Below are 27096 nucleotides of genomic sequence, written 5' to 3'. Positions count from 1 at the left end.
CAGTTTGTGACCCTGCCAACAATCAGCCAGATCAGAGGCAAGAGTATGGGCAAAATTTATGTGTTTTTTCTTTTTTCTTTTAAAATCTGGAAATATCATAACCAACCAGCCTCCCCTGTTTGAAAGACTACCAGCCGCCACTGCCCTGGATCCATTACGCTCGTGCAAGGTAAACAATCCTGAAGCCGTCCAATATGGCGGAGTAAACACGGACGGGTCATGTGACTGCACATCCTCTATACAACGTCTCGTGTCAGTTTCCACGGACTTCTCACTCCACCCGACCGTTGAAACTTTAGAACTTGTGAAGTGCGCATGCGCAGTGGCATCGGTTAAGGGGCGTCAATCAGCACTTGAATATATAAGTTCACTTAACTTAATTTTCCAATTCCTATGAACTCGTGGAGAAGGAAAGGCGTCTCAACTATTTTTTTTTTAGTTACTTGAACAATTAGAAGGGAAATTTGTTCATTCAACTTAGAATCCTTTTTTCACCCAACAATTTTGCAAGTTACATTTTTTACAGTGTGGGGGAAACCAGAGCACCTGGAGGGAACTTGGATATGTGGTCCTAATTCCGATGCATATCCGTTATTTTCACATGCGACTGCAGTCTGACCGGACAGGTCGCATTCATGTGACCTACACGTCATCAACAAGAGACAAACGTCACTATTCTGCGTTGGCTAATCCCGCCTCTTTGGTGGAAAACAACAACATTTGTACAGTTTTCAGAATTTAAATAGACTTTTATAGAATTGATCAAGCTAATGGTGGATTTGGTAGGGACCTGGATGTTGATCTGTTAGCCTGATTAAATAAAACAGTTTCTATAACTGATTTATAACTTAAACCATCCTGTATTACAAGATTGTTCTGGAAATTTCCAGTAATTTGACACTTTTGGTCTCATTAGTCTGCTGCCCACATTAATCAGATTATTGTGTGAGTTCCGCCGCCGCCACAAAAACCACATCGCCAGGTCTCGCCTCATCTCCATGCTTTACTTGCAAACTTGAGAAGTGCGCTTTTTTTTTTGTTTACGTATTACATAGATGTGCTTATTACGTGTCAATTTGCGCATGCGGGACACTTTTGGGTCGTTTTCCGTTCATATTGGAGATCGCATACAAGTCTCATATAATTGGTAATGTGAACGGCCTAACAAAAAAATCAGATTTCACAACAAATCGGATATGGGTCGTTTCAGGTTGCAGTCTGAACGTAGTGCAAGAGAAACTGACTGGGTGTCTTATTTTAGAGTTTGTGGGATGGTAGGCACCTCGATACCTAAATGTATATGCACAAGCACTGAAAAAGTGAGTTTTTCATAAATAATAAGTCCCCTTTGAAATATTTATCCAGCATCATGGTTGAACTCTTAAATGAAGATGTTGATTAATTTTCTTTGAGAGCAGCTGTGACAGTTGTTCCAGCTGAAATTCAAATCACAGGTTTATATATAATAATGAGTTTGCTCTGGGCGGCACGGTGGTGTAGTGGTTAGCGCTGTCGCCTCACAGCAAGAAGGTCCGGGTTCGAGCCCCGTGGCCGGCGAGGGCCTTTCTGTGCGGAGTTTGCATGTTCTCCCCGTGTCCGCGTGGGTTTCCTCCGGGTGCTCCGGTTTCCCCCACAGTCCAAAGACATGCAGGTTAGGTTAACTGGTGACTCTAAATTGAGCGTAGGTGTGAATGTGAGTGTGAATGGTTGTCTGTGTCTATGTGTCAGCCCTGTGATGACCTGGTGACTTGTCCAGGGTGTACCCCGCCTTTCGCCCGTAGTCAGCTGGGATAGGCTCCAGCTTGCCTGCGACCCTGTAGAACAGGATAAAGTGGCTACAGATAATGAGATGAGATGAGTTTGCTCTGATACATTGTCATTTCTATAGTAACAGTCACGTATGGAGAATGCCTAATACTCGGATATGTCAATATGGTGATGTTTTCTGTACAAAGATGTTGATTTAATGTTTTTTGGAAGAGTCCTCAGTGTCGATATGAAGCTGCATGCTTTCTCTTGTTATCTTCCAGAGAGAGAAAAACAGGGTGATGGAATGAGCGTCCTTCTTGTTCTGGTGTGAAATGTTTGCCTCATCACTTACTATCGAGTCTCATATTAAAGTGCTGATAACACGTTTTTCACATCTTTGGCGATCTTTTTTAACATAAAAAGTAATTCCCGACAATCCATATATTAATTCACGAAGGCGCCTATTTTACAAGTTATGATAAAAAACGCGGCTATTTGGGCAAATTTGACGGGGCTGCAGCACCCAGGAGACGAAGGAGGAGGAGGAGCTATATGACATCAGCGAAAGAACCTTCCTCCTCACTTACCAGTTTGTTGTTGATGCGGCAGGTGTTCAGTTTATCATTATTAGTATTTTTATTAGACATTATTATATATATATATATATATATATATATATATATATATGGCGGCACGGTGGTGTAGTGGTTAGCGCTGTCGCCTCACAGCAAGAAGGTCCTGGGTTCGAGCCCCGGGGCCGGCGAGGGCCTTTCTGTGTGGAGTTTGCATGTTCTCCCCGTGTCCGCGTGGGTTTCCTCCGGGTGCTCCGGTTTCCCCCACAGTCCAAAGACATGCAGGTTAGGTTAACTGGTGACTCTAAATTGACCGTAGGTGTGAATGTGAGTGTGAATGGTTGTCTGTGTCTATGTGTCAGCCCTGTGATGACCTGGCGACTTGTCCAGGGTGTACCCCGCCTTTCGCCCGTAGTCAGCTGAGATAGGCTCCAGCTTGCCAGCGACCCTGTAGAAGGATAAAGCGGCTAGAGATAATGAGATGAGATATATATATATATATATATATAGTTATATAGTTATTATGCCTTCGCGTTGTGTTGCCGGCTTTTGCTCCAAAACCCACAAGGATGGGGTAAGTTTATTCAAGTTTCCCAGAGATCCCGAGCTGCATGCGAAGTGGGTGAAGCAAGTCAGGCGCACTCGTGACAAGTGGGAGCCCTCACCAACATCCGTCCTGTGCTCTGAACACTTCGATTTGGATTGTTTTGACACCCTTCCCAGCTTAAAAGAATCTCTTGCGTGTTCAGTTCAGCACAAACGTGTGTTGCTACCATCAGCAGTGCCTACAGTATTCCGGAGGGGGTCTACTAGTAGCTATGCCGGATCCAGCAGTCGCCTGGGACAAGCCAACTCCTCCAAAGACAGTCCTCCTGTCAGAACATGTGTTGAGAAATGACATAAGATAAAGGTACGTAGAGCTATAGAGTGCTCCGACATGATGCTAAAAATAGTAGCCATGCGGTCCGCGCGGCCATCTTGGAAGTGACTCGCTCCAGAGCGCTCATAGAGTACACATCATAGAGTACACATTCATGATAATCCTAAATGTAATCATAAAGTCGGTGTGATATCAGTCATGTATTTGCTTGTGAAAGCTTGAGGCTTTCATGTAACTGCCGCCTAGCAACGAGAGGCAAAGGGTAAAGAGGGTAGGCTATCATAGATTCTATTCAGAAGAGATCAATACATGATCGCTTAAAAATGAGGTATTTTAACAATTTGCATCTGTTTTGTGATTATCGTGACACTTGTGTGTTATATAGAACTGTATGTCTTATCAGCACATCGAGGATCTTCCACCGGAGGCTTTAGCAAGTACTCGTAGCAACACTACACTTTACCCTTTGCCATGCGTTGTTAGGGAACGGTAGCAAGTACCCCGATGACCGACTTCAAGAATATGTAGAAAAAATTTAGAAATTATACTTTCCAAAAGTCATTTGAGCTTAGTGTATTGCATTTCCATTTATATTGTAGGTTCTTGCTGATGTTTTTGCGGAGTATGACGCAGTTGCTGAATCAGAAGCTGCAGAGTTTGTATGTACTAGTTGTGAACATTCACATTATTATCAATCTCATTTATTTAAAATCAGATAAAATCACGCCATCATGATCACTGCTTAAAGTACCAGCATTTGGTTGTTGAAGAGCTAGCACTAGAGAGTTCACCGGCGTTTTCATGCGCCATTTCCATTGAGTAGAACAGCCAGTGAACCGCAGCGTGTTCTTCCGCTGACGTCACAACATGGCCGCGAGCCACGGACCCAGTTTTCTTGCGCTGTGCAATTAAAAGTTGGATATTCGCGTAACAACAGCTTCTTTTCACATAATTATAACAGAAATCTAACATGTTTGCCATGTTGTACAGTTTAAGAAATTGCATAGAGTCATGTTCGTGTCATCAGCACTTTAAGATACCAAGTGAAAATGCGTTCCTCTCTTTGTACTGTCCATTTGACTCTGAAATTCTGACCCATGCGTCGATCGTTTCTCATCTAAATTACCGTAAATCTTTTCTAAACGCTTACAACAGTTTCAGTATATACACCAGATATCTCGCACACCAAAATATCAGCTCCATCATTCTGATTCTTGATCACATCCACTTGCTCCTTGTTTTCAGTATGCAATACAAACTCCTCTCCTGACCTTGACATGACCTGCTCCATCACACCTCCATCCTTACACCCCTGTACGCACTCTCAGCTGCTGATACTGGACGCCTAGGCGGACCAATTGGAAAGCGCCACCTCAGTCTGGAACGGTTCTTCTTTTCTATCCTCTTTTAAAACTGAAAACTCTCCTTTTCTCTTAACACTATAACATTGTGGCACCTTCTAAAAAACGATTTACAAAATATTCTCCGTGCAGCGAGCAGCCCTGTGTTTTGACACTGCGTTTTTAATACAGGATATGCTCACTGCTCTTGAATAATTCAAGTGTACAGGAAAGGTAAAGTGATATTTGAAAATCTATTATTCATGTCTAGCTTCTGGGGTAATGTTTAATGATAGCCATGCTACTTTTACACAGATAAGAGTTACTGGATGTCACAAAGTGCGAATAATACATATATACAAACCGCTATTTGATGTTTGCTCGTGCAGGATGATTCTGATTACTTCGTCCATTGGTATAATAATATAATTAATTAATATTGGCTGGCGTTGAATGGTATATCAGATATATTCCATTCAGCTAGCATGATACTGAACGAGTCAAAGATGAGTTACTAGCTGAATGCAACATATCTGATATTGCTGGGTTTCAGTCACGTGACTTTCTTAGCGGTTTTACCAAAAGTGAAATAGCTGGTGGTCTAAACGGCTGCCTTAGTGCAAACAACTAGCGATAACTCATCAGAGTACGCTCGTAATCTAGAAGCCGCTGCTCGCTTTAGATATATTCAGAAGATTGCTATGTGCAGTCTGGGAAAGAAGGATTTGTCATACGATCTCGAAAACTACCCTTCAGTCGAGTTCCCTGACATCTCGAACTATCTGGTGTTGCAGACGTCCTTCGACACCGCAAAACAGATGAAAGCGTGGAAGAGTATGGAAGAGGCTTACAACTTTTTTTTGTATGTGGCTGGGTAAAGAACCTCGGGATCAAGTCGCTGCCAAATGAATCCTGGATTGTTTTTGCCCGTGCAAGTATTTTTTTTTTAAAAGCTTTTTGTTTGTGTCTTTAAAATGAAGCGCTGCAAGTGTAAACAAACAACACTTGGCTTGATTCTCACTTGTGTTGGCTCTTACTGTATCTCTCAGGTAAATCATTCACAAAGATCATCAGAAACCCCTTTAAAGACCTGGATCTTAGTTAAACAAGACGGAGAAGTGATCACGGCGCATTATAACTGTACGGCTGGGGAAGAATTTTGTTGTGACCTTCATGCATATGGACTTTGTGAGGAGTAAACAAAGAAACAGCTGGGGACTTTAGCGCTTCATGACTAAAAAAAGTAACGTAAAATAACGACACATAGCAAGAAAAGTCCTTGGAAAGCACTAAGGCCATGGCTGAGAGGGAGATACAAACCTTTCACCAAGTGAAACTCGAGCATGCTTCGACTCGGCTCCCTTCGATTTCACTGAGAGGTTCAAAAGCCACCTTTCCCGACGTCTTTTTGTGAAATCCTGTGTTCGTTCACCCTTTTTTATTAGTTCACAGGGAACCCTGAAGAAACTTTTATCATTTTCATGGTTTGATCGATTCGAACAACCTAAAACAACGCAAGCGTGAGGCATTTTTCATGCGAGCAATGCACCTTCTCCATACAAATGCTTTGTCGACTGAGCTTTGGTAGACCACCAGCTAAAGTTTTGAATCACTAATGAGGCGGAGGTGACGTCACGTGAAACCCAGCAATACCAAGAAAAAAAGCCAGCCAATATTATTATTATTATTATTATTATCATTATTATTGGCGGCACGGTGGTGTAGTGGTTAGCGCTGTCACCTCACAGCAAGAAGGTCCGGGTTCGAGCCCCGTGGACGGCGAGGGTCTTTCTGTGCGGAGTTTGCATGTTCTCCCCGTGTCCGCGTGGGTTTCCTCCGGGTGCTCCGGTTTCCCCCACAGTCCAAAGACATGCAGGTTAGGTTAACTGGTGACTCTAAATTGACCGTAGGTGTGAATGTGAGTGTGAATGGTTGTCTGTGTCTATGTGTCGGCCCTGTGATGACCTGGCGACTTGTCCAGGGTGTACCCCGCCTTTCGCCCGTAGTCAGCTGGGATAGGCTCCAGCTTGCCTGCGACCCTGTAGGACAGGATAAAGCGGCTACAGATAATGAGATGAGATGAGATTATCAAGCACAGTTTGAGTTTTAGCTGTTCATTGAATCATTGTTCAACTACTTTTAAACAATACAAATGTATTATGAATCACATTAATGCTTCTTAATCCCTTGCAAAGGTTCTTAACATGATCTCTGGGTCACAGGAAATCAATAAATGGAGTCCAACATTGTGATTCAAACCTTACACGAAAACATAAAATAAGCATTTTTTGGCAAAAAATGAACCTCATGGTGCCACCATTAGACTTTTGAATATGGTCAAAAAATTTTACAGGATGTCTTTATTGGTGAAAAGGAACACCCAAAGAAAAATGCATCAGATTTTATGAAAGTGAGGGCAACTGATGCACCCTACTAGATATGTCCTCCTTACTAAGATACACAAACCACTAAAACATTTAATAACACATAAGCCGCAGATGTCAAAATACTTGTTAGCGTTTTTTAACATTACCTTCTATCTCGGACATTACTTCCAACATCACTGCCAGTGTTACTAGGTTTTATAAGCAGTTTTTGTGTCAGAGGTGTCAACTGAAACGTGTTTGATGTATGGTGTGGTGTATTACACTGCAGCATTATTCATCCAGCTTGGCTTTTACAGGTATTTACAACCATCAGCTTCAATTATACATCACTGGGTGCTCATACAACCTATCACAGCTGTACAGAAGTGATAATGGGACTCGCAAGAACAGACATCAAGGATCAGGAAATCAATTATCATAAGGGTGCTTGGTGTGAGTAATGTGAATGATGTGATTGGTGTGCTGTTATTATTTAACACAAATGTATAGTCAGGAGAGTTGGCTTAAATTCCTCACATCGTACCACACACACACACGCACGCACTTTGTTTCTATTACAGCTGGCCCGGATCATTTGAATACACGAGCATTTGATATTATGATATATGGAGGCAAAATAATGAAACAATGGTTTCTCCACCCTATGTAGTCCACTAGGTATAAATTACGAACCATTTGGGATTCAACCAAATGCAAATAACATCTAGGATGAGTTGTGCCACGTCAATCATGCACGGCTTTACAGTTTAATGACAAAGATGACGTGTAAGATTGTATCCCTGAATACTAGAATATTCAATACAAACATATGGTGGACAAAATGGCGGGGTATATAGGGCGGGCGATGGGTGCCAGAGGCTGGGGGACGGGGGGGGATGTATGTCTAAAAAACAGTATATTTTCATTAGCTCTTTCACAAATCACTTACTATACATACAAAAGTTCAAAAGTTTGAAAAAGTTCAAAAGTTTGGGGTCACTTTGAAATGTCCTTATTTTTGAAAGAAAAGCACTGTTCTTTTCAATGAAGATCACTTTAAACTAATCAGAAATCCACTCTATACATTGCTAATGTGGTAAATGACTATTCTAGCTGCAAATGTCTGGTTTTTGGTGCAATATCTCCATAGGTGTATAGAGGCCCATTTCCAGCAACTCTCACTCCAGTGTTCTAATGGTACAATGTGTTTGCTCATTGCCTCAGAAGGCTAATGGATGATTAGAAAACCCTTGTACAGTCATGTTAGCACAGCTGAAAACAGTTTAGCTCTTTAGAGAAGCTATAAAACTGACCTTCCTTTGAGCAGATTGAGGCCCTGTCTACACGGCAACGGATTCAGGTGAATCTGATAAAATTGTTTATCGTTTCGGCCTGGCGTCCACACGGCACCGGCGTTTTGGGTGCCCCAAAACGAAATCTTTTGAGAACGGGTTCCAGAGTGGAAAAATCTGGCAACGGCGCCGTTGCGAAGTCGTCTGGATGAGTAGAACAGATTTGTTTACGATGACGTCACAACCACATGACTGTCAGTGCTTCACGGCGGGTAGAAGTGTAATGAACTCGATGCGAGTTGTCAACAAATCCTATAACTTGGTTCATGAAACGCGCTTACAAAATATTTTCACTGTGAATATTTATTGTGTAATGGTGCAAAGTGAGAGAGAGAGAGAGAGTGAGTGAGAGAATAGCCCTTAGGGCAGAGTCTTTAGTCCAAACACTGTGGAAGCAGTACCAAACCGCGCACCACCCATGCGCTTTCCAAAACAAAAACAATCCCGCCAGCAAAAATAGGAAAAAAAAAAAGGAGCGATCTCACCTCTTCAGATGTTGGTTTAAGTCTGACAATACATTCCTCAAAAAGGGCGTAGAAGAACAAAGTAATCCATCAACGTGTAGCATTCAATTTATCCCGGACCATTAAAAAATTCTGGAGGATATCAGAATGTTGGCGTACCGGCTTCCATCTACCCCCATTCATTCCTCTTTCCGCGTCTTTCGTTTTACGCTACTGATTAATAATCAAAACTTTATGTGGCTAATGCTACAGAAGAAGGGGTTTATGCGCATGCGTCTACTTCTTCTATTGTTCTGGTGTCTCCGATGGGACCGTCTTACAGCGCACGTAGAGGTGTGGCATGTGTATTGCATCGTTTTCAGCAAGCATTGTGTTGCAATATGAACCTGATATTTTACCGATCCGTTGCCCATGTGGACGCGATATTTTAAAAAAAAAAATCTCGTTGCCGTTGTCGTGTGGATGTAGCCTGAGTTTCTGGAGCATCACATTTGTGGGGTCAATTAAATGCTCAAAATGGCCAGAAAAATGTCTTGACTATATTTTCTATTCATTTTACAACTTATGGTGGGAAATAAAAGTGTGACTTTTCATGGAAAACACAAAATTGTCTGGGTGACCCCAAACTTTTGAACGGTAGTGTATGATAGGATCTATAGTTGTACGAGGTTTTATGGAAACCACCAGACGCTTGAGGAATAGTGGTGGGATGGTTACTGCAACACCCTGTATATATACACACACACACTTCAGTTTTTACCGCAACACATGTGCCCATGCCAGGCCATTAAATCCTCCTGTTTTGCTTGAAAAAGTGTTTTTCAGTGGCATCATTAATAAATACAGTGAACTAATTATCACATTACACTTGTTTAATGAACTCAAAACATTTTCCGTTTATCTCGACAGAAATCAAGGGCTCCGTGTTAGAACATCTTTCAAGTGGAAAAATCAAGAGCATACAAGAGATTACTGATGTGAGATGAGGGTAAGTGGGCGGGGCTTTCATGGTGTCAGTTAATAATGAAGAGTTCAAAACAGCTAAGCAGCCATCAATCATTGTAGAGTCATGTGTCTCAAAACGTTCATCAGTAAAGACTGCTCTTTTTACATATTTCTGAGTGATGACGCATCGAAAAGTTAAAATGCAGGGCTCCTACACAATGCGTAAAGGTTGGCAGGTCTACTTATGCATTGTTCTGTCTGATCCAGTATCTTGGTCTTATTTGTTTAAATCCATTTGACTGACTTTCTGTTTGTGGCATAAAAAAAATGTCGCAAAAATGCGTTGGAAATGTGTGATTTCAAATGCATGGAAATCAGTGTTGTCGTCGAGTCACTAAACCTCGAGTCCGAGTCCAGTCTCAAGTCCCCAGAGTTCAAGTCCAAGCCATTAAAGAAAATTTCGAGTCAAGTCCGAGAACAAGACTCCAACCGCACCATTTGACGGTGGCTGTTGCTGCCTTTATGTGAACCGTCTCTGCTACTGTGTTGGACTCGCGTTCCTGCTCGACTGCCCCGTTTTAGTTAACAGGCTACAGATAAAAAGCTTGTTCATCGCTCAGCAAGCCCCGCCCACTATCAACAGGGCAAATAATATGAGAGAGGGCTAACACTAGCTAGTTCATCGCTCAGCAAGCCCCGCTATCAACAGGGCAATGAACATAGCGTGTCACTAACTTCTCTGGGTGGAGTCTTGCCAAATGGCGATTGAAGTTCAAGGTTGTCCCCGTCGTCTCCTCGATAGTTCTTCTACAGATGGAACACATCGCAGTGCATTTTTTCCTGCTGCACGAGAAGTCTGTATAAGCAAAGCGGGCAATCCTAGAGGCGTTCTCTCCAGGCATTTTAGCGCCATTAATGTTAGTTTGTTCTTGAACATGACATATGATTAGATTAGATTAGATTAGATTAGATTAGATTAGATTCACTTTATTCATCCCATATTGGGGAAACTCATGTGTTACAGTAGCAAGAAAAAGTCAAACAGATAACAAATAAAACTGAAATAAAAATGAGACAAACGAAGGATTAAATACAGAGGGCTATTTGCATTGTCTACCATGAAAAAGTATAGAAAAATTGCCTTATTGAGAGACTCGGAAAAATTGCACATTACAGGTAGACTCTGTACATACGTATACACACATATATACATAAATTTTATATATATATATATTAGTGCTGGGCGGCACGGTGGTGTAGTGGTTAGCGCTGTCGCCTCACAGCAAGAAGGTCCTGGGTTCGAGCCCCGGGGCCGGCGAGGGCCTTTCTGTGTGGAGTTTGCATGTTCTCCCCGTGTGCGCGTGGGTTTCCTCCGGGTGCTCCGGTTTCCCCCACAGTCCAAAGACATGCAGGTTAGGTTAACTGGTGACTCTAAATTGACCGTAGGTGTGAATGTGAGTGTGAATGGTTGTCTGTGTCTATGTGTCAGCCCTGTGATGACCTGGCGACTTGTCCAGGGTGTACCCCGCCTTTCGCCCGTAGTCAGCTGGGATAGGCTCCAGCTTGCCTGCGACCCTGTAGAAGGATAAAGCGGCTAGAGATAATGAGATGAGATGAGATATTAGTGCTGTCAAAAATGTCGCGTTATTAACGCGTTAACTTGACTCAATTTTAACGGCGATAATTTTTTTATCGCGAGATTAACGCTCTGTGACATGATGTAGGTTTTTCATAAGCTTTTGAAACTGCCAGGAACTTGGAACAGAGACTTTGCTTAGAAAACCGATAGCAGCTAGACTGTAATGCCACGGCCCGCACAGCCAGAGTCCTCTGCCCTCCTCCCCCAAAGAACCAGCGCGGGCAGGGCGCGCTAGTAGAGATGGGATTTATGGCTCTTTGATGGGATCCGCATCTTTGTGATCCGTTCTTTGAAAAGAGCCGTTCAAAAGACTGGCTCATTTGGCTCTTTTTAAATATTTATTCAGTTTTAAGAAGACAGCGTCTAAAGAAGCCAGATCCCTCTGAACTGTAAACTCAATGCTATCCCAGAAATCCTTCCTGTAATATGCAAATGTGGCCGCCTCTGATTGGACAGCGCGACACATCAACAGGCAGAAAGTGTAAAAGTACAAAATGTGTTAAGTGAGCTGAAACAGTAAAGATCAGATTCAATGCAATATTTATCAACAAACAACTTAAAGTTAATATAATAGTGTACTTTATATTATAATCAAGCATGTCAAGCCTACTGTCACTGTGTAACCTGTCTCTCTGATTAGAGCTGTAGACTAACTCAAACAGTAGATCATTTCCCTCATGGTTCTCTTGCTAGCCCCGCGCCGGTGCTCGGCTTAGGTTTCACTTTGCAGTGGCTGTGTCAAGACGTGTTATGCTTTGCAATAAAAAAAACCATTGGTACAAAGCAAGCCCATTCACTTTTTTATGCTAGTAAGAGAATTACAATGGTTTTTTATGTGACAAAAATGTGCGATTAAATTGTGATTAATCGCGAGTTAACTATGACTGTCGCGACATTAATCGCGATTAAATATTTTAATCGCTTGACAGCACTAATATATATATAAGTATGCATAAAAATAGTTTAGGGCCTATATTAATTGCACATAATAATTGCATCGATGAGAGATGGCAGAGGTAGTCGTGGTGAAGTAGTGCAAATATAACGACAAACAGGTTATTGGTGCTACGTTACAAGTTGTGGGTGTTATACAGTCTGACAGCAGTAGGTATGAATGACCTGCGGTACCTCTCCTTCTTACACCGTAGGTGTAGCAATCTACTACTAAAAGAGCTGTTTAAAGCCCCCACAGCCTCATGTAGGGGGTGAGAGGGGTTATCCATGATTGAGGTCAGCTTGGCTAACATCCTCCTCTCACCCACCACCTCAATGGAGTCCAGAGGACAGTCCAAGACTGAGCCAGCCCTTCTCATCTCATCTCATCTCATTATCTCTAGCCGCTTTATCCTTCTACAGGGTCGCAGGCAAGCTGGAGCCTATCCCAGCTGACTACGGGCGAAAGGCGGGGTACACCCTGGACAAGTCGCCAGGTCATCACAGGGCTGACACATAGACAAAGACAACCATTCACACTCACATTCACACCTACGGTCAATTTAGAGTCACCAGTTAGCCTAACCTGCATGTCTTTGGACTGTGGGGGAAACCGGAGCACCCGGAGGAAACCCACGCGGACACAGGGAGAACATGCAAACTCCGCACAGAAAGGCCCTTGCCGGCCCCAGGGCTCGAACCCAGGACCTTCTTGCTGTGAGGCGACAGCGCTAACCACTGCACCACCGTGCCGCCCCGCCAGCCCTTCTGACCAGTTTATTAAGTTTCTTCCTGTCCCTCTCTGAACTTCCACAGCCCCAGCAGACCACAGCGTAGAAAATCTCTGATGCTACCACAGAGTCATAAAAAGTCCTAAGCAGTGTCCTGCACACACCAAAAGACCTCAGTCTTCTCAAGAGGTGGAGACGACTTTGGCCCTTCTTGTACAGGACATCTGAACAGGTGAATGCGCATTCTCTTGCACAAAATTAGTATAAAAATTAATGTAGGGATAAATATCTTATGCCAAATTATTATGGCATGTTACAAAAGATAAAGAAAAAATCCGAGTCCTCGTCTCCAATTTACGAGTCCGAATGCAGTTAATGGACGAGTCCGAGTCCAAGTCATCAGTGCTCAAGTCCAAGTCAAGTCAGGAGTCCTTAAAATTAGGGCATGAGTCCTGGACTTGAGTACTACAAGCCTGATGGAAATGCATTTCAGTTCATTGAGATTATCAATGATATAATAATCACATTGGAAAATACCTAACATTATGGGTAATTAATAAATGTAATTATTATATGGCATGAGCTACTTCTGGTAAGATCGTGTGCTCTGATTGGTTCCTTGGCGGGCAGTATTTTCCCGTAATGCCCATGGGCGGTTACAGACTTTCTTCCCAAGGCGCTAGCTTTCAATGTTACACAAAACAAACAAAAACAAAATAACAAAAAATAAAAATGAATTGGAAATCGAAATGGAATCAAAAACGGCCAAAAGACAAAAAAAGTCACTGACTTATTCAAGAACTGAGCAATGAAGAGCGTTCAGTAACCGCTAACAGTTTTGAAACCGCTAGCTGTTTATTCTGCATGTGTGACTCAACTCCGTTACAAATATGATGTGACTGAAAGCAGCGTCACACTTCATTATAATGACCGTCTATTTTAATCTTAGAAATAAAAAAGCCATGTAATAAACTCCTTATTAACCTCGCTTGTTCGGTCTTTACGGGAAAATATCAGACCGAGGTCTTTTGTCAAGACCTCGGTCTGATATTTTCCTGTAAAGACCTCATACTCAGTTAATAAGAAGTTATTATTTTTTTGCGGTGCGGTTTCCATCAAATCGTGCACTCTGATTGGCTGGTGAGCGGGTCCGTATCCTACGATACGGACCCCAGTTACGGACCTTTAGCGACTCGCTCGTTCACAACAACAACAAACATAGTAGCAATTTTTGTCAACATTTATCATTTTTTTATCAGATTTATTTATACGATTATCAAAAATCTTATAAAAATTTTGCCAGCATTTCTCAGGAGAATAACATTAATTTTACAGCATGTATAGCGATAACGACAGTCTTCACAGCGAAAGCGAGTTTTACTACCCTGAGGAAGAAGAAATAAAAGAAAACATTGCAGGAGAAAGCTAAAAACCTGTAATTTGTTAACGTTGAGCAAAAACATGGCTGAATACTGAATGACTCCTATTTGTATAAATCGGGGACTACATAGGCGGCAAAATGTAGTTTTTTTCCTGCCATGGAAGTGCACTTGTATACCGAGGAGGAAGCAATTTGCATTACAGCCGTGAATGAGGATTCAAAATGGCGGCTCGGCTTGGTTTTCCCTTTTGGGCGCTCTCGTTTTCTGTTAGAATTTGGTAAAGAAAAAAATAAATATATTATTTACCAGCTTAAGGTCGGTCCGTATGGCGAAATACCGTGACCTTGGCCTTGAATACTGACCTCGGCCCAGAGGGCCTCGCTCAGTACTTTCAAGACCTCGGTCACGGTATTTCACCATACGGACCTCCTAGCTGCTAAATAACATATATATATAATGTTGTTTTAAGAGTGGTTTTGAGAACAGTTAGTCATGTATTCATTCAGAAACACCAATAAATATTCAAAGATGATAAACTGTGTTTCGGTCCAGCATTATTTTCTCAAAATCAAAACCGGTTGGGAATTTAAGAGGAAATGACCCTGTTTATGCTTGGTTTTAAAATGCATCTTAGAGGATCAGGCCACAAGTGGACAGCGATAAATACAAATGCAAACCACCACCAATACGTATTCAAGACGCATTCACTCAAACCACTCGCTGAGTTGGTCTTTATCTTTTGTAGCGTAAATGCTAATGTGTCCTGATGTGTCCCTGACAAGGATATAACAGGAAAACACATCATCAGTGCAGGACGTGGTAGTTGTTTTGGTGACAGTACACCAGTGCTCATCTTATCCTGCACTCTTTTGCAAGTCAGAAACCAAGAAAACCTAATAAACCCTATTTGCCCCTTTTCCCTAGTTCTCGAGATTCTCTCTTGCTCAAACCGTTATAAAGCAGTGACACACTAGTCTGGTCTTTCATCTCAGCAGCAGTATCAAAGGCAGATATTCAACAGCTAAGAAAGATCTGGAAGACTCATGTGTGAGAGAGCGACATGACTACGTAGCCTCCGTATTTGTCAGTGTGCTTTACAAAAAGGCAGTGGTTTCTCCATTTGGAACCAAAACACCACTCATGTTGCTATGTCGTATACATTTCTTCTCTGTATAATTGAAGAGTTTGTTTCCAAAACGCGATAAACGCCAAATTTGAAAAATTGAAACTCCCGCCACCAAACCATCAGCAATTATCATATCTTATTCATACCATATTCAGTTTTTGCCAAAAGACGATATTTGCCATTGATTTACACACTGCATTACGGCCTTTCATTCCAAAACGCAACAAGCGCCATTGCCGATTTTTCTCAAAACCAGACATATCCACTTGACCACTCAGAGGCCACCATTGGTGTCAAGTCTTCTAAGATGGCTGCGCCCATGAAGTAGGAAATCGCTTTGTCACTTCTCGCATTTATTGGACAATTTCACACTGAATTATGAATTATTTTGATAAAATAATCTAAAAAAATAAAATAATCTAGAAAATAAAATAGGGGCGGCACGGTGGTGTAGTGGTTAGCGCTGTCGCCTCACAGCAAGAAGGTCCGGGTTTGAGCCCCGTGGCCGGCGAGGGCCTTTCTGTGTGGAGTTTGCATGTTCTCCCCGTGTCCGCGTGGGTTTCCTCCGGGTGCTCCGGTTTCCCCCACAGTCCAAAGACATGCAGATTAGGTTAACTGGTGGCTCTAAATTGACTGTAGGTGTGAATGTGAGTGTGAATGGTTGTCTGTGTCTGTGTGTCAGCCCTGTGATGACCTGGCGACTTGTCCAGGGTGTACCCCTCCTTTCGCCCGTAGTCAGCTGGGATAGGCTCCAGCTTGCCTGCGACCCTGTAGAACAGGATAAAGCGGCTAGAGATAATGAGATGAGATAAAATAAAATAATCCGGCATGACAAAACACGGTTAAATGCACTTTACATAGAAAAGGATACAGTATGTAGCATTTGGGGGAAAATGCCGTGGCGTGGATATGTAGCGACTTGACAAAAAAATAATTACTTGGTTCAGTTAAAAGCTATTAATTAGGTCTGGATTTCATTTTTGAAGTTTATTATCATTATCATTAATTAGTCAATACATTTTAAAACAGGATACAGCGGTTTTCCTTTTATCACTTGCCGTAATCAGAAAAAGTGATTTGGAATTGGATATATAGCGTTTTGGAACCAAACTCTTCAATTTGCTCATCACGCCTCCACTTTCTCATCCCCTCACCGGCAGCGCAGTGTTCCTCATCCGCTCCGTTTTCACAGTCCGTCTCTCCGTCACAGCGCCAGGACAGAGACACACATTTATTTGTGTTGCCTCCGCAGTCAAAATTCTCAGGTGGACATGTTTGCTGACCTGCAAGAAGAAAGAAAAAAAACCACAAATTGTGAGCACTGGAAATAAACTAGCATTCCAAAGTCTAGGCTAATAAACTTCCTGTTTACTGTACACGCCTTGTTAACGCATCCTTACCTCAGGCCAAAAATGTGGATTACATGAATGTGCAGTACTGCACTGCATACCTGATTCACTCAGAGTTTTCATTATAAGACAAAAAAATACCACACCTTATGGACTATGCAACAGAACCACAACTCCGACATTCCACTCTGACAACTTAAAAAAAAAAAAAAAAAACCTGCTTGGAATAAAAAAATGTTATTGTCCGAAAATGTAAAATAATTTCAACTATATATGTAATGCTTAACGATGATACAATATATTAACACATTTTTACGCTTTATATTTCATTGTTGTTTTTTTTTTGGTAAAAAACAAACGCCATGTGACCTCATCGACTGCATTTAGCGATTACCAGTGCCTTCAGCAGCTACAGTACGAATGCCTTTAGCAGCTACTAATGCCTATATCGAGGATGCATAATATTGCAAAGACCTCATCTCATCTCATTATCTCCAGCCGCTTTATCCTGTTCTACAGGGTCGCAGGCAAGCTGGAGCCTATCCCAGCTGACTACGGGCGAAAGGCGGGGTACACCCTGGACAAGTCGCCAGGTCATCACAGGGCTGACACATAGACACAGACAACCATTCACACTCACATTCACACCTACGGTCAATTTAGAGTCACCAGTTAACCTAACCTGCATGTCTTTGGACTGTGGGGGAAACCGGAGCACCCGGAGGAAACCCACGCGGACACGGGGAGAACATGCAAACTCCGCACAGAAAGGCCCTCGCCGGCCACGGGGCTCGAACCCGGACCTTCTTGCTGTGAGTCGACAGCGCTAACCACTACACCACCGTGCCGCTTATTGCAAAAATGCTCTTATCAAAGTTGCTCTTAAAACTCCTTCTTACAAGTGAGTTCGGGAAAAACACGTACAGAGACAATGCTCGTTGCTTAAAGGAGAACTGAAGGCAATTTTTTTTCTTATCAAAATTCTATTTATCTCATTTTATTAAATATCGGAATGCATTTTTGATCACTATTTTGTTGCTGCTATAGCAAGTTATGAGTGTTTGAAATATGCTCTGTAATATATCAGTCCGTATGTCAAAGCAATGGCCGTAACCGAGATTCGTTGAGACCTGTGCAAGACATCGTAGGACAGAAATAAAACGTACAGCGGAAATCAAAGTGACCGACATCTGCCAACGCTGTCAAAAGACGTGCGCGCCCTCTTTCGAATGCTGATGTAATCAAGCCGGAAGTTTTGTTTGTTTTGATAGCAATCAGGAAAGTTTGAAAAAGTATGCAGTAATCGTCATTCAAACTCGTTTTTGTGCAATATTTCGTTTGGAAAACAGTTTTCAAAATGGCGGCACTGACACCTGGCTGACGCGTCACGTTTCGAAGTCTCGCACAAGTCTCGTGAAGATCGCGCGGACAAGCGATGCCTGCCGTGGGCCAAACGAACTAATTTCAACATGACTAAAAATCGAATAGGCTGATAAGTATAATATTTAATTGCAATTAGTTGCCAATACGAGTCACGATATAAGGTTACTAAAACCGAAAACGTAATTGAATAACATGTTAATTAAGATATAAAGCAAGTTTAAAAATGACTTCAGTTCTCCTTTAAGAGCATCTTTAAACTCACTCTTTGCCCTAAAGTGTAACGTTATCAGGAAACCAACCCCTGTTCTTTAACCAAGTGCACCCATAAGCACACTGTCCCCCTGCAGAGAAAAGGATGATGAGAAAGAGGGGGAAAAAGAGACCTAATCCAAGTGATTACAGCATCTCACAGTCACCAAGTATCATGAACTACAAGTGGTATCATGTTTTACGATCAGATGAGACTTTTTGGTCATGCACATCACCATTAGCATGTTTGGTAACAAAAAAAAAAACCTTCATACAAAGAAAGTTCTACTGTAAAATATGGAGGTGAATCAATGATGCTTTGGGGTTGTTTGGTGGCTGATGGGTCAGAGAATCTTGTAAAAAAAAATTGCTGTTTTAGATGTGTATGTTTTGCTTGAGGTGTTCGGTTCTCTATATAACTGTTGTTCCTGCTGCTTTCAGGTCGTCCTGCAACTCTTTTCTAGTGACTGTTACTTTCTCTTTTACCTTCCCTGTCAGTAATTTGAGAGTGTGTTGTGAAATCGTGCATGGTGTACCTGACCAGAGGTGATTAAGTGCTGTTCTGGATGTTCTAATATGCGGCTTGGCGGAGGTATGCACTCTACAGAGGGACCTAGTTTGACCATCCCTGTGTCCAAAATCACTCCCTACTCACTATATAGGGCACTATATAGTGGGGACGCCATTTTGTAGTGCTGTCCGAAACCTTAGTGAGGATTATTTACACTCTCTATAGTGCACTGAAAGTATCCCACAATGTGTCACGAAAAGTAGTGTACAACCGATGGTCACAAACCAAAGCAATACATCCCATTATGCATTGTGGTTGCACTGAAAGAAATCAAATTAAAAGTCTCAGATTTGATTTAATAAAAGGCAGCGGCAAAGAAGAAAGTATTCAGCCTTGATTTAAAAAAAAAAAACTGAAAGATGCAGGTACTTTGTATTGATTAATGTGGGAAATACGCTCAGTATAATATGGATTTATCACAAAAATACATGCCGACTGATCAAACTGATCTGGCATGTTTTAATTGTGCGACAGTAATGATGTAAATACCAGTGTGACGGACTAGTGTCTGAAAGTTTTTTTTCAATGAGCTCACTATATAGTCCTCTATATAGTAATTCCCTGTATAGGGAGTAGTGAACGAGAGAGCGATTTCGGACACAGGGCATGTTTTCCTTGACAACTTCAGGAAGCTCCTTTAGCTAAATCATGATTGTTCCTTCATGATGCTTAAAATCTTCCCAACCTATGGCAGCATTTCCCCCCTATCATTTTTTAACATATTTTTGTTGTTCATCCAGTGTTTATACTGTAAGTACAAAGACCCCGTCCACACGTAGCCGGGTATCTGCTAAATCGAAGATATTTTTCTACGTTTTGGCCTGTCATCCACATGAAAACACATCAAAAACGAATATTTAAAAAAACTCCGGGCAAAGTGAAGATTTTTGAAAACTCCATGTATGCCTTTTCGTGTAGACAGAGATAACCGGAGTTTTGCGTTTTAGAACGTCACAATCTGCGCCAAAAAAATGACAACAAATCTGCCCTGACGTCAAACGTGCGACCTTTGTTTACTGCAGAAGCCAGATTAAGCATGGACAAAGAGTAATGGATCGGAGTAGTGCCTTGAAAGCGTTAATTATTGTGCAGGTGCTATTTATATGTTTAATTTTAGAAGCCCAACTACTGACAAGATTCCCAATCAACGTTTTCTTGCGTCTTTTGAAGTTTATACTCCAAAATTGTGTTTAGAAGCAATTCTGTCTCCGAGTCTGCCCAGACGAACGAGCTTGGCGCCATGTTTTATGTTTAGGCGGAAGTGACGCCAACAGAGGGCTATTCTGATGTGATTAGGGGGTAGGATTTGGGGAAATAATGCCATCTACAGGTTTGGAATGCTTATGAATGTGATTGAAAACGCAGATGTTCGGTTATGTGTGGAAGGGATTTTTTTTGAAGACGAGGTGGTGTGGATAAAACATTTTTATGAACGGAGGGGGGGAAAATGTTCGGTTTTAAAAATACCCGGCTACGTGTGTACATGGCCAAAGTCAAAAGGTTTTTGTCAAAATTTGAACTGGATCTAATATGTACTGGAAGTATATTATGTCCATAACCAAAACAATAGTGACTGAATACTTTTTCGCTTCACCACATTAATATATGCACTAACTCTCCTTGTCACATTTCCTTGTCTCCTTGTACACAGATTTTTTTTTCACTCCCAGTCCCACAACATTCATCTACTTTACTGCTTTATGCGGCTAAAAAGAGAAAAAAAAATCCATAACATCAACAACAAATTCATCCTCAGCTGAGAAGGAAGAGAGAGCTACATATGTAACTGTGAACATCTTTACAGATCATTTCCCAGGGAACACATCATTCTGCATACAAGAATGAAGGCTATGGATAGAACTAATAAGCTTGTGTCAGCTACATCCTCGTTTTTCCTCTTCTATCACAGAGTGAAGCTCATCCTCTCTTCAATTTGTCTTCAGGGGAAGAAATAAGTTATGAAAGCAAGAGGTTCGGTTAGATTACCATATTTATCCAATAATACAAATCACTGTCATACTGATGGAACATTGTTAATGGATTCTGGGGAAATGAAATCCGAGAGATGTTCAAGGATAAGCTGAAAGAAATAATCCAGGAAAAAAAAAATGTGATTATAGAAAAAGAGTTACTATTTGAAAGAAAGAAAGAAAGAAAGAAAGAAAGAAAGAAAGAAAGAAAGAAAGAAAGAAAGAAAGAAAGAAAGAAAGAAATGTATAAACTATACCCCGAGGTAGCTCGCACTGGCATTTAAGAAAACTCACAAAAAAAAAGTGACAAACTCAAAAATGCCTGCAGACCAACAAGGCTGATAAAATGTAAATTACTGCTATTGAAAAATATGACAATTAAAATTAATATTAGGCAAATTTGCTAAAATGAAGTGGGAAATAGGTTAGAAAAACATAACACTTTCTGACAACATTACAGTGCTGCTAATAAAAAAAATAATAAAAAAAACATTTCTTCACTCAGCAACGAATAAGCCAACATTTATGTCTGTTGTATCTAAGCCTAATAATAATAATAAAAATCTGTGGTTGGTAGAAGAGAGCAACTGGACTTGCTTGAAGATTCTTGAAGACGTTTCGCCTCTCGTCTGAAAGGCTTCCTCAGTTCTGTCTGACAAATAGGGAGTATCAAGTATTTATCCTCTCATGGATCATCATAGAATCCGAATCAGAATGCTGATGGCTGCATTGTAGGTGGCTGATAAAAGATGTCTTAGACACCCACCTCTGTTCAGTGATGGTCGTTCCAGGTTGACAAAAATGAACGATCCTCTCATACTCCCGCACCAGTCCAAGGGATCTCATCCCAAAGTGCGTAGAAACATATCTGTGAAGATACTCAGTCATCCAGGTACATAGTAATCTGTGGTTGGTAGAAGAGAGCAACTGGACTTGCTTGAAGATTCAAGCCTGTACGGCCACTACACGGTCAGTTCTTTACCAGCCCAGACAGGCCGTACATCAATAAAGAGAAGACATGCATGGCTCCGAAGTGCAGTACTCAAGGGTGAAACCAAGAGCCTCATCACAGCCGCACAAGATCAGGACTTGAACATTCATCACCACCAGAAATATGTCATGGGCATGCAGGTCAACAGCAAGTGCTGTCTGTGTGGTGAAGCTGAGGAGACTGTCAGTCACATAGTGTCCGGATGCTGGGGACTGGCCCCAAAAGAGTACCTTGAGCGACACAACAGGGTTGGTACCTATGTGCACTGGGTGCTGTGTCAGCAACTGGGTGTTCCTGTGGTGGACAGTTGGTATCAACACAAACCAGATGCAGTCGTCAATAACAGAGACTGCGTGGTCATGTGGGATAAGATGGTGCCCATGGACCGAACCATAGCTGCCAACAGACCAGACATTGGCCGAATCCCATTTCACCCCTTGGACCAACCCCTTAGCCCTTCCCCTCCATTTTGCGCATTCACGTGAAGGGGTAGGGGTATCCCAATCCCAGTTAACGCGGAGGGGTAGGGGAAGGGGGAGGGCTTCTGTACCCCTCCAAACGGAGATTTTCCTGGAGCAGACTCCGAACGAAGGGGTTTGAGTGATTTCCCACAATGCCATGCGGATTTCAGCGAGATTTCATGCGGATTTCAGAAAGATGGCGGTTCCCGCGGCGAAAGATTGTCATAAATGTATTTTCTCCATTATTTACGTGTTTTAAGTTGTTATCCAGAGGAAACACGCCGCTTGATTCGCTTTCGAGCTGAGAATGAGCAGCGATTTCTGAAATCCAAGCTGCTGCTAAAAAGCTTTGGGAGTGAGTATTGTTTTCGGTTGCTTGACTGCGTACGTTTTGTTCTGTTATTCTCGCTTTTATTGTTTACATGAGTGTTCTGACACCTCATTCTGTCGGATGTGGTGCACGAAGCGCCAAAGATATCCCATTCAGTGGTGTTAGTTAACAAATCACACCCTGCCAGCAGAGATTTCTGGTTCTGCCTCTGGCTCTGACTGTAGCGGCTGGTCGCAGCCAATGACGCATTTGGTCGCGTTTTGCTAACGTAAACGCTGACGGAGGTACGCGATGACGTATGCGATCGTTGAAGGGCTATCCCAATACGTAAGGGTTGAATTTCAAGCCCTATCCCTTGTAGCTCAGTTTCAAGGGGAAGGGCCAAGGGAAAGGCGGAGGGGAAGGCGGAGGGGTAGGGGTAGAAATTAGAATTGGGATTGGGCCATTGTGTTCCAGGATAAAAAGAAACAAAACATGCATGTTCATCAATGTGGCCATCCCGGAAGACAACAACATACTGAGTAGGGAGGCCGAGAAGATCATCAAGTACAAAGACCTCTAGATCAAGGTACAATGCATGTGGAACACGAGGACACGAGTGGCCCCAATAGTAGTAGGCGTGCTGGGGACTATCAAGACCGGGTTCCAAGACCAGCTGGACAAACTCCCATGCAAGATGAGTGCGAAAGAGATCCAGAAGATCACACTCCTTGGGATGGCACGCATCCTTCATCGAATCCTCAGCTGAGTACCTATCTGATCAAAAAGTCTGAGAGGTCTGGATGACCTCTGGTGAACAAACCAGCATGCTGTGCCCCAGTGTGCTGAGAGGAGGGTGGATAATATTAGGTGGCATGGTGGTGCAGTGGTTAGCGCTGTCGCCTTACAGCAAGAAGGTCCTGGGTTTGAGCCCAGTGGCTGATGGGGGCCTTTCTGTGTGGAGTTTGCATGTTCTCCGCGTGTCTGCATGGGTTTCCTCCGGGTGCTCCAGTTTCCCCCACAGTCCAAAGATATGCAGGTTAGGCTAATTGGTGGCTCTAAATTGACTGTAGGTGTGAATGTGAGTGTGAATGGTTGTTTGTCTCTGTGTCAGCCCTGTGATGATCTGGTGACTTGTCCAGGGTGTACCCCGCCTTTCACCCATAGTCAGCTGGGATAGGCTCCAGCCTGCCTACGACCCTGTACAGGATAAGCGGTTATGGATGGATGGATAATTATAATAATAATAATAAAATGGCTTTAGGAGTGCCACACTAAATCTCAGCACTCTTACAAACTTTGAAAATAAAAGCGACTCAAATCAACAGCATTTTACCAACAGCAATGTTTTGAGCAGGGATTTAAAGTTGTTTAAACTCTCCACAGTGCGGCTGTTAAGTGGAACCGAGTTCCAAAATCTTGGGGCACAAACCATACATGCTCTGTCTCCGTAGCTCTTTGAATTTGATGATGGTACTGTGAGCAGACTTTGGTGAGATGATCTTAAGTTATACTGATGCTTGTAACTTGTCAAGAGTTCTTTAATGCAGCCTTTCTCAACCGGGGTGCCGCGGCACCCTGGGGTGCCGTCAAAAAATTATATATTCTAACATTGAAATAAATTAAATGAATTAAAATTCCAAAAAACAATAGTTACACTAATACAGATAATCACTGCCTCATGCATCATCAAAATTTATCTCATGGCCCCCTTTCCCATGTCACAACATCACTGCTGGGGTCAGCATATGGTCAGCGTGACTGCGTATATTTTATATGGGGGTGCCTTGAGAATTTGCATACTTCTGAAGGGTGCCGTGACTGAAAAAAGGTTGAGAAACGCTGTTTTAATGTGTTCTGGTGCTTGATTGTTGAGACATTTGTAGGTTAAGAGAAGGATATTGAAATAAATTCTCACTCTAACAGGTAACCAGTGTACAGTAGACGCCTTAAGATGGGAGAAATATGATCGTTCTTCTTAGCTCTAAATATGGCACTTTAGAGCTGCTGTGAAATAACAGTAGCTGTTGTTGTAAGGTTGTTAGTGCTGTGGATATCATGCAGATAACACACTCGCGTTTTGCATATTTATAACACATCATTTGTAGCTGCAGGTTGTCATGGGTTTAATTTTGTTGTCTTGAAAACTGCACACACTGATACGCACCATGCCTTTGCATTAATTTATCAGTAAATAAAAATGAAGTGTATAATTTTGGGGTGTATGGGGTGCCATGGGAGAGGTAGCACCTTTGACCTCTGGCGGCAGCGTCCACTAGGATGGATGGGAGCACTGGTCCTCACCTGACACCCAACTCTCACAACTGGCTCCGGGTCCTTAACCCAGCCACACCCCGGTCACCGCTTCTGCTGACAGGCTAAATGATGTGAGGGGCTGGCTCATGGGCGCCGCCAGAGGGGGAAAGGTTAGAACAATTCTAGGGGCCCAGCACTGCCATGGGGCCCTTTAAGGGGCTGATAATATGCTTTTAATGATTTTAATAAGACTTTTGAAATAGCAACAATGTAATATTCCATCTGGTAAAATGAGCTAATTGAACAAGGTTGTCTATTTCCTGAGTTCTTCAACATATTGTCATTTAACCCTCCCCCTTTTGCGAAATGGTACGGTCCAGTTCTGGTAGAAACGCGATGCGTTAAATCTGTGTGCTGATCAGTGCAACGCTACTTGCTGCTGTGTTGCAGTGCAGCAGCCAGCCAGCCAGCAGTGGAGTGCATACAGTCTATGATCGCTAAATATGAAGAGTGGCTGTCAAAAATGTAAAGAAAGGCAGCTGAGAGGGACCGGAGAGGCAGGCAACTGGTCACTCAGTTTTTCCCAAAGAAAGGTAGCTATCGCTCACGTGTGTGTTCAAAATATTAGCGAATGGTAAATGAACAGTATGAACGTGGTTGGATTAGCCTATCAAGAGGACACTTTTACAGTTTGTACAGTGACATTTTTTCCATTTTAATTACTGAACTGACTTGTGTGATAAACAAGATGAAATATTAGGTTATGCTGGTGCTAATAACTAGTGCTAATAACCAGTTTCATAACTAATGGGGTGCCCTAAATATGCACAGATTCAGCCTCAGGGGGACCACCGCCCTACCAAACCACTGAACCCCCCTTTGGAGAAGGAGGTAAGCAGCAATACAACCCATAAATGCTTTAGGATTGAAGTTTTTAATGAGCGAGCGCCATATACAGTTTGCTAGATTAAAGTGTTGCTAATGCAACAGACGTTGCATTGTGTTGTTCACCAGTCTTTTTATTCTGAAGAAATGAGACATAAATACACTGCTGAGGATGGGCTGCAAACGTCCAGTGGCATTGGCGCTTACATTTCCAAAACGAACTGAAAGAGGCCAGCACCTCGTTCCCATAACTACCTGCGCTCTTAAAGGGCCAGCGCAGAATTTCCCCACCACTACACACAATGGCAAGTGGAAAAAAATAAACCCATTACACTAATAACGGACACCGGTCAAGTGTTTGACATGGTTACATGTGTGGAATGTTCACACATTCTAAACCACTGGTTTCAACCATTGGTTAATACATAAAATGTAATAAAGTCACAAACTCAAGGTCCATGGGCTATCAAAAGTCAAATAATGACAATAGTGCAATTGTGACGAGGGTGGGCAAAGTTGGGGGGCCCAAAATTCTAATCTTTCATGGGGCCCAAAATTTCTGGAGGCGCCCCTGGGCTGGCTGCTTGCCAGTTAAGTACTTGGAGAGGAGATGGGTGCCACCAAGTACTCTACAAGCCCAATGAAATGCCATGATGGACACATCCTCCAGGGAACAATGGAAGGAAAATGCCGCAAAGTATGCCAGCGCAAATCCTGGCTTGACAACATAAAGGAGTGGTCCGGACAAGCCCCAAACATACTGCTGCGATTGGCAGAAGACCGAGAACATTGGAGGTCACTGATTGCCCTTTCCAGCATGGCACCCCTACAACGTCAGTCAAGGGATTAAGTAAGTATAATTTTAGTTATGCTGTCATAGTTAGTTTTGCCGGAGTCCCTGTTTGCACTCAGCGCAAAATGTATACTGTTCTTACTCATTAGGTGACACTGGCCTGGGCATACCTAACAACCTGTTTGTTTGTTTCTCTCTCTCTCTCTCTCTCTCTCTCTCTCTCTGTCGAGTTACATGTCAATCCTGAGACACCAGTGGTACTAACCTCTTCTGGTCCATCCTGATGCCCTACTTCTGGCTGGAGTCTCATCACATTGCTCCTGTGGACAACGGCCCCATATGAACAATCGAAAGTCACACTTGGAACGTGGCTCTGGACACTTGCAGTTTTGCTATGAT

The 27096-nt window shown here is 42.6% G+C and overlaps 1 protein-coding gene across 1 annotated transcript in view; it reads right to left on the bottom strand.

Moving 5' to 3' along the window:
- lrp8 (low density lipoprotein receptor-related protein 8, apolipoprotein e receptor) overlaps positions 1–27096 on the bottom strand; it is a 685503-nt gene that overhangs the window by 247636 nt on the left and 410771 nt on the right. The window contains exon 4 of the mRNA XM_060920013.1: positions 16634–16762. Within this exon, the coding sequence (XP_060775996.1) occupies positions 16634–16762 (129 nt within the window). The remainder of the gene's footprint in view (positions 1–16633; positions 16763–27096) is intronic.

This window comes from Neoarius graeffei, chromosome 4 (genome assembly GCF_027579695.1).
Source record: "Neoarius graeffei isolate fNeoGra1 chromosome 4, fNeoGra1.pri, whole genome shotgun sequence".
NCBI lineage: Eukaryota > Metazoa > Chordata > Actinopteri > Siluriformes > Ariidae > Neoarius > Neoarius graeffei.
The sequence above is the reverse complement of the archived record's forward strand: the minus strand, read 5'-3'. Positions and strand labels throughout refer to the sequence as shown.